The sequence below is a fragment of the Macaca fascicularis genome, chromosome 1 (assembly GCF_037993035.2).
Source record: "Macaca fascicularis isolate 582-1 chromosome 1, T2T-MFA8v1.1".
NCBI classification, from domain to species: domain Eukaryota; kingdom Metazoa; phylum Chordata; class Mammalia; order Primates; family Cercopithecidae; genus Macaca; species Macaca fascicularis.
Window position 1 is genome coordinate 100,856,080 of NC_088375.1, and position 12,349 is coordinate 100,868,428.

At 49.9% G+C, this 12,349-nt stretch overlaps 1 protein-coding gene across 1 annotated transcript; it reads right to left on the bottom strand.

The window, feature by feature from the left end:
- Positions 1–1,485: 1,485 nt before the first annotated feature.
- CASQ1 (calsequestrin 1) lies at positions 1,486–12,303 on the bottom strand. Its single transcript, XM_005541269.5, has 11 exons — positions 11,848–12,303; positions 9,960–10,044; positions 9,021–9,121; positions 7,841–7,952; positions 7,393–7,466; positions 6,906–7,036; positions 5,394–5,439; positions 4,582–4,636; positions 4,309–4,409; positions 3,446–3,520; positions 1,486–2,133 (listed from the first exon to the last, which is right to left on the bottom strand). Exons 1-11 carry the CDS (start codon positions 12,124–12,126, stop codon positions 1,996–1,998), a joined length of 1,197 nt encoding a protein of 398 aa, XP_005541326.3. The 5' UTR covers positions 12,127–12,303; the 3' UTR covers positions 1,486–1,995.
- Positions 12,304–12,349: the final 46 nt, after the last annotated feature.

Sequence of the window (12,349 nt, forward strand, 5' to 3'; positions counted from 1 at the left end):
AAGTTAGCCAAGTGTGGTGGCGGGTGCCTGTAGTCCCGGTTACCTGGGAGGCTGAGACAGGAGAATCGCTTGAACCTGGGAGGTGGAGGTTGCAGTGAGCCGAGATCTCACTAGTGCACTCCAGCCTGGCGACAGAGTGAGACTCCATCTCAAAAAAAAAAAAAAAGTGTGTATATATATATTCAAAATTATGGGCATCATCTCAAATATAAAATGTATATCTTTTATGGGCTTGTTTAGCTATTTGGCCCTCCCATCCCCAACCCCCTAAACTCCTTTTTGCTTACCCCAGCCTGGGCCTATTCTGGAAAAACTGTGGGTCCTTCTTGCCAAGACCTCCAGCAGGCCCAGGTCTGGGAGATCCCCATTGTATACATTATCTTCTCTCCATTCCCATGACCACCACTTGGGTCCATGTTCTCCCAACATCACTCCAATTATTATAACAGTCACTGATTATGGGTTGGGCTCCTTACCTCTGGCATCTCTATCATCTCCCCTCCCCATCCTGCTTATCACTACCAGATTAAATTTTGCCCTGCCTCCTCAGCTGGCAGGATTCAATTCAAACAGCTCTACAACCCAGCCCCATTATGCTTACCCAGCTTCATGGCCACAACTTGAATTTCTCTTCTTGTCTCTCTGGTCTCTGTGCCCCCAATATGACAAACACATCCTGCCAGTGCTTGAAATTTCCACTGACTGAAATGTCTCCTCCTCAGCTCCTTTGTCTGCAACCAAATCCCATTCTTCAATTTAAGGCCTAGCAAAGGCTTACTTCCTTTGTGAAGTCATTAAGCCCACTCTGATCTCTCTTCTGAGTCCATTCTGTTCTTTCCTTTGTTCTTCCTTTAAAAAACATTTATTAAGGACAACTTTTGAGTGTCAGACCCTGTGGACACAAAGAAAAAGCTTGGGTTCCTGCCTTCAAGGGGCTCACAATTGAGTAGGGAAGACAGACATGTAAATGAAGAACAATAATAGACTATGCTGAGTACTGGAATGGAAGTGCAACAGGAACTCAGAAGAGGTCATTGCTGGAGGGGCCACCTCTGGAAAGGCTTCACCAAGGAAGTATAATTGGAGCTCTGTCTTGATGTTCAAATAAGAGCTGCAGAGAGGGTGCTATCGAGCAGTATATAATCACTTAATTACATATTGCTTTGTATTCTTCTTTGATTGTTTAGTATGCTTGTCTTGACTGCTCGGTGAGGCTAATCAGCTCAAGAGCAGGGACAGGCCTGACACTCTCTGTTCTCCCAGAGCCTAACAGTGGCCCTGGACAAACACTATGTGTTCAGAAAAGGCTTGTCGACTTGAAGTAGATAAATAATCCAGGCTTCTCTGGGAAAGCTGCCTGGAGGAACCCCAGCCCCCACTATAAGAGTCCCCCAGCTCATCCCTAGCAAGGCACCCACATCTGAATCCCCTATCAGAGGCCACCTCCTCCTGCCACAGCGGGGAGATTTCACCAACATACACTTGTTCATGCTGCCCCAGATGTCTTTATTGAGGCCTCTCATTTGACCCAAATACATTAACAAGTGATTGCTGAGATACAGTCCCAAACACAGTATCCTCCCTTCCTTCTGGCCAGGGACAGGACAGTCAGAAAGATACAGGATTAGAGAGAGTGGGGGAAAGCTGTGCGTAGATGGAGGGAACAGAACAGAGATGGGGCCCATATATATGGCTAGAGGAGAATCACAAGAAAGAGTATGGAGAGTGATGGAAGAGACACATAATAGATACAAGTAAGTTATGGGATAAGAAACAGAAGTCAGATAAGAGAGAACTGGGCTGATGTCTAGGGAAAAGTAGCTCATTTCCTCATCAAATGAGGGGGATCAGGGTCTCAGCACCCAACGTATAGACCCCAGTTAGCTCTATGGCGGAGAATAACCTAGTCTCTCTGGAGGAACTCAGGGAAGGACAAAGGAAGGCAGGAGAGAGTATGAAAAGACCAGTGGGGTTGAAAGATGGTTGCCATAGCAACTAGTCATCATCATCGTCATCATCGTCATCGTCTTCTGTGTTGATCTCGCCCTCCAGCACATCCTCCAGCCAGTCCTCCAGCTCCTCAGCAGAAGGCAGGTCCTCCTCATCGTCCATTTCCATCCATACGCTATCCGCCTAGGAGATGGCACAGGCAGGGGATGGAAGCTAAGTCCGACCCAGGTCTTGGGATCTGTGCTCCCACTCACTGTACTCTGTACATCCTTCCCTACATCCTCATTCCCTTCCTTCCATCTGCCAGTGGCCAGAGAAACTGTCCAGGTGAAGGTGTGGGTTAGAATAGTGACAGGTGAGAGTGGGAAGAAAAGGTGGATTGGCAAACAGAGCTTCTCCCTTCAATCTGTCTTCTATGCTCTTTACACACTGAACTTCCCTATCATGCCTTTGGTACAAAACCACTGGCAGCTCTTCATGGCCTATAAGAATAAAGTTAGCAACTCTTCCAACATTCAGGATGTTATTTTCTTTCTTTTCTAAAAGAGACAGGGTCTCACTCTATTGCCCAGGCTCAAGTGCAGAGGTGCAGTCATGGCTCACTGCAGCCTTGAACACCTGGGCTCAAGTGATTCTCCTGCCTTGGCCTCCCAAAATGCTGAGATTACAGGCCTGAGCCACCACCTCGGCCCCAGGGCTTTTCATAACCTGCTTTTCAAGTACCATTCTCAGTGACCTCTAGACTCTCAACAATAAAAATCTACCTGCCTTTTCTGGGAACCTGATATTCATTTTCCTGTTTTGAACTTTTGATCTTGTTTTTCCTTCAGTTTGGAACTGACTTCCCTGAATCATCACTTGTTGAAATCGTATACATTGTATAATCTCCATTTTGAATGTCACTTGTTCTTAAACTTTTCTCTGATTCTGTTAAGCAGAAATCAATGTGATTCCTGTGTCTTATTTTATTTGTATCATTATTTTAAAGTTTATCAGATCTGGCCTTGTAGTTAATGGAATACTTGCCTCTCCAATTAGTCTGAGAATTCTATGAAAGTAGAGACTGTGGCTCATTCAGTTCAACTTAGCAGTTTTGAAGCACCTACTGTGTGTGCATGAGAAGACTTCTGCCCTGAACAAGCTCAAAAATCGACTGGAAGAGACAGACATAATACATAAATAGCCATGTAAATGTCATGTTCTCAATGGCTAATGAGCCCTGGGAATGCCAGGGAGGGAATGATTCTAATGGGAGATCTGGAAAGACTTCACAGAGGAGAAAGGATTTGCACTGGGCCTTGAAGGATGAGCCACTGATTCCAACATGTGGGACAGGGCCACATTCAGATCCTAAGTCTCCCCCTCCATCCAGCCACTAGACTGGGCATGTCTGTGTCTTGTGAGAAGGGCCCAACTCCTAGTTAGCAGAGAGGAGGAGAGCTAGCTATGCTGGGAAGTAGAGTCAAGGGTCCAGGTATGAGGACAGGAAACTCACATCAGTAACATTGACGACTCCTATTTGCGGGGCTGACAAGTCGATGTCAAACGTCTTCTCCCAGTATGGGACCAGCTGTAGAGAGATCCAAATACGGCAACTTAATGGATGCTAGGAGCACAGGAATCCAGGAGGATGAGTGCGAGGGTCAGCCCAGGGATGGAGATGGGACAACATGAACTGGCAGTGGATGGGGACAGGTCCAGCTGTGAGGGCATCAAGGCAATGGGTAGAACTAAACAGCGAAAAAGGAGAAATCCTCAAGGGAGAGCATCGGGAGGGTCAGCCAGGCATACTGGCCCCTCTTTTCTAAGGAAAACTAGATAGGAAACCCTGTTCTGATCCTGGATCAGATCCTTGTGTTCAAGGTCAAGTCACTTCTCTCTGGCCCTCCGATCTTACATTTCTGAAATAAGGCAAGTATATCTGGTAAGTGCCAATGCGTCTCACGTTTCTCTTTGTTCTTTCAGGTACTCATTCAACAATGAGTGCTAGGTGTTAGGAATGTAGCTGAGAACAAAATCATCTCCTGAAACATGGAATCTCTGTGCTATGATTCTATGATGGAGTGTGTAGAGCCATATGCAGGGCTATTGTGCCTCCAAACACTGGTTTTCTTTAGGAGTCAGCCCTAGCACCTGAGCTTCTGCTTCTGGGAATCGTGTGTGATGTCCTGTCCTATTTCCCCTTGCTCAGGATGCCCTCCATGCCAACAGTGCCCTTAAGCATGCAACACACATACCCTCCCAGGGCCCCCCAGCTAGAAGCTGGGGATAGGAACTCTGAAACAAAGCCCTCACTAAGAAGATGCCACAGTCCAAGTCCCTGCCTTAGGATAGCAGTGCCTGAGCTGTGCCTCTTACCAGGGGGAAGTCATCAGGGTCAATCCAGATGATGCTAAGATCTGGGTTGTCAGTGTTATCTTGGGCCACAGCCTTGAGAGTCTCTAAGAACTCGAAACCATCTTGGAGGGAACACAAGTGCAAGGTGTGAGGTATATGAAGAGGAAAGGGACCCAGATGAAACAGGAGTGCAGAGCTACCTCCCTGCTCCCCAAGCTTCACATGTCTAGCCCTAGGCTGTTTGCAAACTCCCAGGAAAACCTCCGAGTGTCCAACCCAGTATTCCTCCCTCACCAGGATCAGCTTCCTCTGCGAAGGCCACAATGTGGATTCCATCCATATCATCCTCCTGTCGGGCGGTAAGAAGGAGAACAGGGTTTTGGAGAAGACCTTACTATACTCCCGGAAGTTGGGGAGCCCAGAACAGATCCTAGATGTTCATTGAACCTCAATTTTGTGGAAGTCCAGCTTCGGGACCAGATATATTCTTTTGTTTTCTGGTTTTTTGTTTTTTGTTTTTTGTTTTGAGACGGAGTTTCGCTCTGTCGCCCAAGCTAGAGTGCAATGGCACGATCTCAGCTCACTGCCACCTCTGCCTCCCAGGTTCAAGTGATTCTCCTGCCTCAGCCTCCCGAGTAGCTGAGATTACAGGCATGCGCCACCACACCTGGCTAATTTTGTATTTTTAGTAGAGATGGGGTTTCACCATGCTGGTCAGGCTAGTCTCGAACTCCTGACCTCAGATGATCCGCCTCCCTCAGTCTCCCAAGGTGCTGGGATTACAGGCGTAAGCCACTGCACCTGGCCAGATATATTCTTGTGATGGTGACCTTTTTCCAAGTGACACTCCTTTCAGCTCCAAAGCCCCACACTTCCTCTGATAATCCCTTTATCCCCAGGCTTGAGGCTCCTCCCTTGTCATCTTCAGTTATGTCTGTCTCCCATTTCCTCATACATTCTTCAGCGTAGAAATCCTTCAACTGCTGCTAGTGCACTGTTTTTTCTACAAATGGGCCTGAGGAGCAGCAGGGTGGGATTTTGCTAGGACTTGAGTCTTCTAGCACTCCTGCTTCCCTGAGGGCCTGACCCTGGCCGGGGGCACTCACCCAGGTCTCATACATACTCTCTGGCTTCAGTTTCCTCAGGGTTGATCTAGAAGAGACAGACAGTGTCATTCCTCAGTGGGTTAGAAGTACGCCCCCTCCAGAGGGTCCCGTAGCAGAGGCTGCCTCTAGGTCAGGCCCAGGGCACAGACAGCTTGTAGCCTAGAACAAAGCCATCTGGCAAGGCCTCAACTCTGGGCACCAGGCCCAGCTCACTGCATGGTTAAAGCGGTGGGAGAGGGGAGGGTGGGCAAAGGGACTGGAAGAGAGACTCTGGGGAGAAAGGCAAGAACTGGACATCAATGTATTCATTAATGTATTCATTCATTCACTCAGTCACTATGATTGAGTGCCCGATATGTTCTAAGCACTATGCTGGGTGCTGGGTACAGTTGAACCAGGCAAGCATGTTCCTGCCTTGATGAAGGGAGCCAGCAGTATGGGAGAGAGTAAGTACTGTTTATACTGGTGATTGGATATTTCCAGCTGTGGACTACTATGAAGGAAGGGAATTATGTGTAAGTGCCGGGCAGGGTTATTCAACCTCAGCACTATTGCCATTTGGAGCCAGATAATTCTTTGAAGTAGGGGGCTGTCCTGTGCACTGTAGAATGTTTAGCAGTATCCCTGGCCTCTATCCGCTAAATACTAGTAGCACTCTGCACAACCAAAAATGTGTCTAGACATTGCCAAACATCCTTCAGAGGGCAAAAACCTATGCCCACCTCGCCACTTCTTCCTACCTTTTAGAGAACCATTGGTTTAGGGTATATTGTATTAGAAAGAACACGGGGCCGGGTGCAGTGGCTCATGCCTATAATCCCAGCACTTTGGGAGACCAAGGCAGGCGGATGACTTGAGGTCAGGAGTTTGAGACTAGCCTGGCCAGCATAGTGAAACCTCATCTCTGCTAAAAAATACAAAAATTAGTCAGGTGTGGTGACGGGCCTGTAATTCCAGTTACTTGGGAGGCTGAGGCAGGAGAATCGCTTGAACCTGGGAGGCGGAGGCTGCAGTGAGCCAAGATGGCGCCACTGCACTCCAGCCTAGGGGATAGAGTAAGACTCGGTCTTGGAAAAAAAAAAAAAAAAACAAACATGGGACACATCAGGGTTAAAATCCCAGCTCTGACACTTATTACCTGTAGAACCTTTCACTGAGGTTAAAAGGGCTTAATATAATCATAGAGATGGAAATCACCTTGCAGTTCCTGGCCGGCCACAGGCAGTCAACACTCATTTGTTGACAGAGATTATTTAAGTCTCAATCAACCTCACACTGAATTATACATATGTATGAAGGACCTTCTCCTTGTAGAGCTCAGGGCTAAGTACTGAGGTGTAAAATATTGTGCAAAATTATCAGTGTATCAGAGAGCACTGGTGCCCAACGTGTATTCATCTCCAGGCAAGACTGGCTTCCCAGTTGGCTAAGCTTTCCCCAGCCCATCTCACGCAGTGTGTTCTAGCCCAAGGAGGAGCCGACCCCACTCAGAGGGTTGCCCTTGGTCCCCACCTCCTGTGCTCCTCCACGAAGTTGACAATCTCCTCTTCACTATTGGGTTTGTCTGGGATGGTCACAGGCTCTTCCATGAAGGCTTCATAGAAATCAATCTCATTCAACTTCAGGGTCAGCTTCTTTGCCACCTTTGGGAGAGGGGGTAGGAGGGGAGTGGAGCAGGAGACACAGGGTCATGTTGAGAAGCAGTATTATGGGGGAACAAATATTAGGAAGGGAGTCAGAAAGCTGGGATCCTTGTCACTGCCACTGTGACACTTGACAAGTGTCTTAACTTCTCTAGGGTTGGGTTTAACATGAGACGGGTTTTAGATCATCTAAAGCCCTTCTTCAGCTCTAAATCTATGGAGTGGGAGGAGCCGGGGTGGGGTAGGGAGTGCCAGTGCGTAGGAAGGGACTAGGTCAGCCATCGATTCTGGGAGAGGAAGGTGGAGGACAGCTTCGGGACATGAGGGAGAACCAATACAGCTGTGGCGAGGAGAACCTTGCTGTCGAAGGTGGCGAAGAAGGGGATGTAGGGATGAAACTCCTCAGCTGCATCCTCGAAGGCTTTGTAATCTGTAGGGGGAATGCAGAGTCGGTCTCTCGGGAAACCAGGGTCTGCCAGGGAATCATCCCCCACTACCGTCCCCAGTTCTTTGCAGGCGGGGTTCATTTTGAGACCCACCCCCTCTAGTTCTTTGAGAGTGAGGGGAAGGTGGGATACTGGAGGTGCTTGTCTGGGAACTCCCAGAGTACAGGGGGTTCAGGTGCTTGCCTGGGAACCCCCAGAGTACAGGGAGGTCAGAGCTGTTGATGGTGCCGACCACAGCCAGAGGAAGAGGTGGGAAGTGCGGAGGTAGAGGCTGAGACACTGGGTGACATGGGGAGGTGGGAGGACGGGTGAGATGGGGATCCAGGGAGGGGTACAGTGGAGTCTGAGGGTTACCCACGCTCTGAGTCTTTGCTCTTGAAGTAGCCAATGAGTTTGATCTCATCCTCAATATTCTCAAATGCCTGCAGCTCTCGTTCACCTTCAATCAATTCCACAGGGTCCTCTAGGACCTGAAAGAGGAGGACATTGCAGGAAGAGGGTTTCTATCCTTGAGTAGAACCAGAAAGGGACCTAGGGAAAAGAAGGCTGGGGACCTGGAGGAGGGGGCTAGTGTGTGCGTGTGTGTGTATTGTGTGCAATGTGTGCAGAGTGTGTGGTGTGCATGTGTGGTGTGTGTGTGTGCATGTGATATATATGCATGGTGGGTGTGTGGTATGTATATCATCTGTGTGTGATGTGTGTCGATGGTATGTGTGTGGTGTGCATATGGTGCGTATGCGTACTGTGTGCTATGTAGGTGATGTGTGGTCTACTGTGTGCATGTGTGGCATGTGTGTGATGTGTGTGAATGTATGTGGTGTGTGTGCATCTGTGTAGTGTGTGTGCATGGGTGGTGTGCATGTATATGTGTGCATGTGGTGTGTGTGTGCATGTTTGGTGTGTGTGCATGTGATATATCTGGTGGGTGTGTTGTATGTATATGATGTGTGTGTGGTGTGTATGGATGGTGTGTGTGTGGTGTGTGTAGTGTGTGTGTGGTGTGCGTATGCATAGTGTGTGGCATGCAGGTGGTATGTGGCCTATTGTGTGCATGTGTGGCATATGTGTGATGTGTGTGCATTGTGTAGTGTTTGTACATGTGTGGTGTGTGTAGTAAGTGCATGTGTGTGGCATGTATGTGGTGTGTGTGCATGTGTGGTGTGTGTGGTGTACGTGCATGTGGTGTGTGATGTGTGTGGAGTGTGTGGTGTGCATGTGTGGTGTGTGTGCATGTGATATGTGTGGTGGTGGGTGTGTGGTATGTATATGATGTGTGTGTGGTGTGTGTAGTGTGTGTGGTGTGCATGTGGTGCATATGTGTAGTGTGTGGTATGTAGGTGATGTGTGGCCTATTGTGTGCATGTGCGTCCATGTGTGTGGTGTGTATGCAGGTGGTGTGTGTGCGTGTGGTGTGTGTGCATGTGGTGTATGTGTGTGCGTGTGGTGTGTGTGTGCAGTGTCAGGTTGGGGTTGGTAGGGACTAGGGGGCAGGCAGTGGAGTTTTCAAGCAAAGCCGTCAGGTCCAGGAGAGTCCTTACATCAAGCAGAAACTCCACGATGGTGTCAGCAGAAAACTCGCCATCGTACTCAATGACTTCATCTCCCTTGAATACATACACGCTGTCCACTTCAGTTAGGCCTAGGGAGTGAGCCAGGGCGAGTGAGCCATGATCCCAGGCTTCCCACAGATCCAAGGTCCAAATCCTGGGCCACAGCCCATTTGATAATCACCGGGGCCCCACATGCTCCACCACATGAGCCCGCTGCCCCCGCCACCTCCTCTGACCCCGAGGCCTACAGGCCTGATGTCTCTGCTGCTGGATTTAGCCCAGGAGGCTAGCCTGGCCCCAGGGCTTTCTAGGGAGGAGCTGGGGGATCAGGTAGGGGGAGGGGAGGGAATAGAGAGGTGTAGATTCTAGCAGTATTTCTCCCCTTCTCTGACTGCCACGACTAGGAGATGAGTATTCATGCCACCCCCTCTGAGGACTCCAGTAGCTGGTTCCCAGTCAAGCTCTTTAATTGCTATTACTGACCAGATGACTTCATTATTACTAACCACCCCTCCCCCATCCATGTCCAGAATCCCGTCTCAAGCCTGTGCTTCCCCCTGGTGGCTCGCTGCTGTAACAACCATGGCTCTGTAGGGGAGGAGTTGGAAGCGGAGTTTGCAGAGGTCTGGCCAGCCCAGCCTGTATTCTTTTGCTCCAGCACCTACCATGTTTTTTAGGTAAGTATAAATAAGGCCTCCCCCACCTCTTTCTGGGATTTGAGCATGGAACTTGATAAGGAATAGAGAGCCAGAGTCTCCCAGCCATAACCCTCCCAACTTCATATTTTCTCACCCCCTCTTTCAGAATAGACATAAATCTGAGATTTCCAAGCCCCTCAGATCCCAAGGTCTGTCTGACAAGTCCTCCGCCCTAAGCCTCCCTTGGTCTCAATGCCACCTTCCCCTCCCCTGCCCTGCCCTCTCTTACCCAGTTTCTTGGCCACAGCTGCATCCTTCTCAGAGTCTACCAGCCCGAAGCCAACACCCTTGTCTTCTAGGACTTGGGCTGCTAACTGGAGGGAAGGATTATGATGAAAATTAGCCCCTGGAATTTTTATTATACCCTATTCTCCCTCTCATGCTTTCAGGTTGGGTCAGTAGAGGTGCAAGAGATATAAGAGTTGACCTTGACCCTTTGCTGAGATCCAGAATATCCCCCAGATTCCCTACAGTCACACAGTTCTGTTTTTGGCTCAACTTAGTTCATGAATATTGATTGCTCGTTTGCAATGTGCTTATTATGTTGGACTTGAAGACACTGCACTCAATACCTCCTAGTGCCTGAGAGGTGCTGAGGATTCTGGCTTCAGAGTGACTGAGGGCCCCTTCCCTCCTTCAGGGTTGAGCCCTGCATTCCATCCTGGTCAAGTCACACCTGGAGGTCCCTGTACCTGGTCAAGGGCCAAGCTCAGTGTGGGGTTGATCTTGGAAGTCCCTGAGATTCTTCAGAATGACTCCCAATGGGAAGAATTTTGAAGGGTGGGAGGGTAGTGGTGGGTCTGGTCATGTTGCTGAGGAGTGGGGAAGGCCAGAGAGCTGAGAGAAGAGGTCACTATTTGTCATCCCCCAGAGGGAGAGAGACTGACGATGACTGGACAGTTCTCCCCATCAGGGCCCAACTTTCCCCTTCCACACTCTACTTCAGCCTGTCCTTAGGCTGTGGACAGTCACTCCTGGAGGTCCCTGCCGCCGTAAGTCGTCCAGCTTAGCATTCAACCCTGATTCTCTCTGTTGTGGGCACAACTTGCAGCTCTACCCCCACTCAGCACAGACTCAGGCACTGTGATTCTCAGAGGGGCGGGGAAGGGAGGCGGTTGGCAGGTGGATGGCCAGGGATACTGAGCAGTCAGGATAAAAATACTCGGCTCATTAATCAGATGGCAGGTTCTAGCACCCAGCAGGGGTGTACAAAATGAGAGCCTGTGGTTCTAGTGTCTCACCCTGAAATGCTCCACGCTCTGGACGAGCTGAGTCCTATCTGCATGCCAAGCCAGAGCAGGGGCCACAGGAGCTTGGACAAGAAAACTCACACATCCCAGCTCCTAAAGGGGTGTGTACGACCACATAGCCCCGTCATTCCCAAACATAGGTTTTTTTTTTTTCTTTTCTTATGATAACTCGTTGCTCCTTTGGGCCTGAAGTCATTTTGGAGGTGAGAAGGCTCTTCCCACAAAGAGAAGATTGGGGAAGACATTCTGACACCTCCAGCAACCATAAGAAATTTTCCAGTGAAGGCATCCGGCTCATCCAATGGAGGCAAATGGGGAATTAGGGAGGGGGAAGAAAGAGGGGGGGGACTGGGAGTCCAGTGGGAGGCATGATCTCTAGAAGATATTTAAACATGGCACGCAAGTATCATAACATTTACATCTACACTCAATTTGGATTTCTTTGGGGTGCAGCCCCTGAAGTATATGGAGAGATGTGTTCTGGCTAAGTGGATGGGTGCGGTAGGGGAGTGCAATATACACTGCTGTTCTCCCCTGGCCCTCCAAGTACCTTTTCCCTTCCCCCCCCCCACCATCCTAGCGAAACCTAAGTCAAATACTACCAGCCTCCTACAGCAGGGAGGGGAGTTCTTCCGGCAGCACCCCCACTAAAGGATTACCTAACGACGACAGTACTTTGAGGTTCCTGAGACTCTGCTTCTCATTTGACTAAAGCCACATGCCACTTGCGTCCTGTTGGTCAAGACAGGGGTCCTACCGCACTGCCCCTTGCCCCCAGATCCCATCCTCAAAGAGCTGGGATGTAGGATAGGGGATTCCAGAGAGGGGCCAGACATGCTTTGCAGGCCTGCAGTGCCCCCAACTCACCTCCAGGATCAGCTCCTCCATCTCAAATTGTCTTTGTGAGGCCTTGTCATCCTCGGGGGGTTCATGGTAGAGGAGTGCCAGCACCTCATACTTCTTGAACACATTCTTGTAGTTCTTTGCATTGACATTGATCACACGGTCCACACCATCGTATTCAGGGAAGTCCAGCCCTTCCTCCCCCTGTACCCCTGACTTGGGTGTCGCTAGCACCAGCAGCAGCAGCAGTGCCAGCCGCAGGCCCGGCACAGCTCTGGGCCCCATCCTGCCTGTAGCACTCATGGAGGCAGTGGGATCTGGGTTGGCTCTCCTGGTCCAGAAGAGGTTAGCTGGGGTAGGGAGGGGCCCCTGGGTCCCAGATTCTGAGTTAGAGGCTCAAGTGGGAGGGGGGATTGGGGAATGGCCCAGAGCAGTGGACAGAGGACACTGCTGAGTCCTGGAGAAACTGCCGACAGAGCCAAGGGAAAAAGGGTCAGGAGGAGGAATAGGAGCAGGGGGCGGGGAG

What these genes read in the sequence shown, in the direction of transcription:
- CASQ1 (XM_005541269.5), bottom strand. Translation starts at nt 12,126, where the DNA reads ATGAGTGCTACAGGCAGGATGGGGCCCAGAGCTGTGCCGGGCCTGCGG. An exon ending in CAAGAGCAAAGACTCAGAGC is followed by an intron (nt 7,467 to 7,840) that starts GTGGGTAACCCT and finishes TTCCCCCTACAG; the next exon opens with ATTACAAAGCCTTCGAGGAT. An exon ending in AGAGTATGTATGAGACCTGG is followed by an intron (nt 4,637 to 5,393) that starts GTGAGTGCCCCC and finishes ACCGCCCGACAG; the next exon opens with GAGGATGATATGGATGGAAT.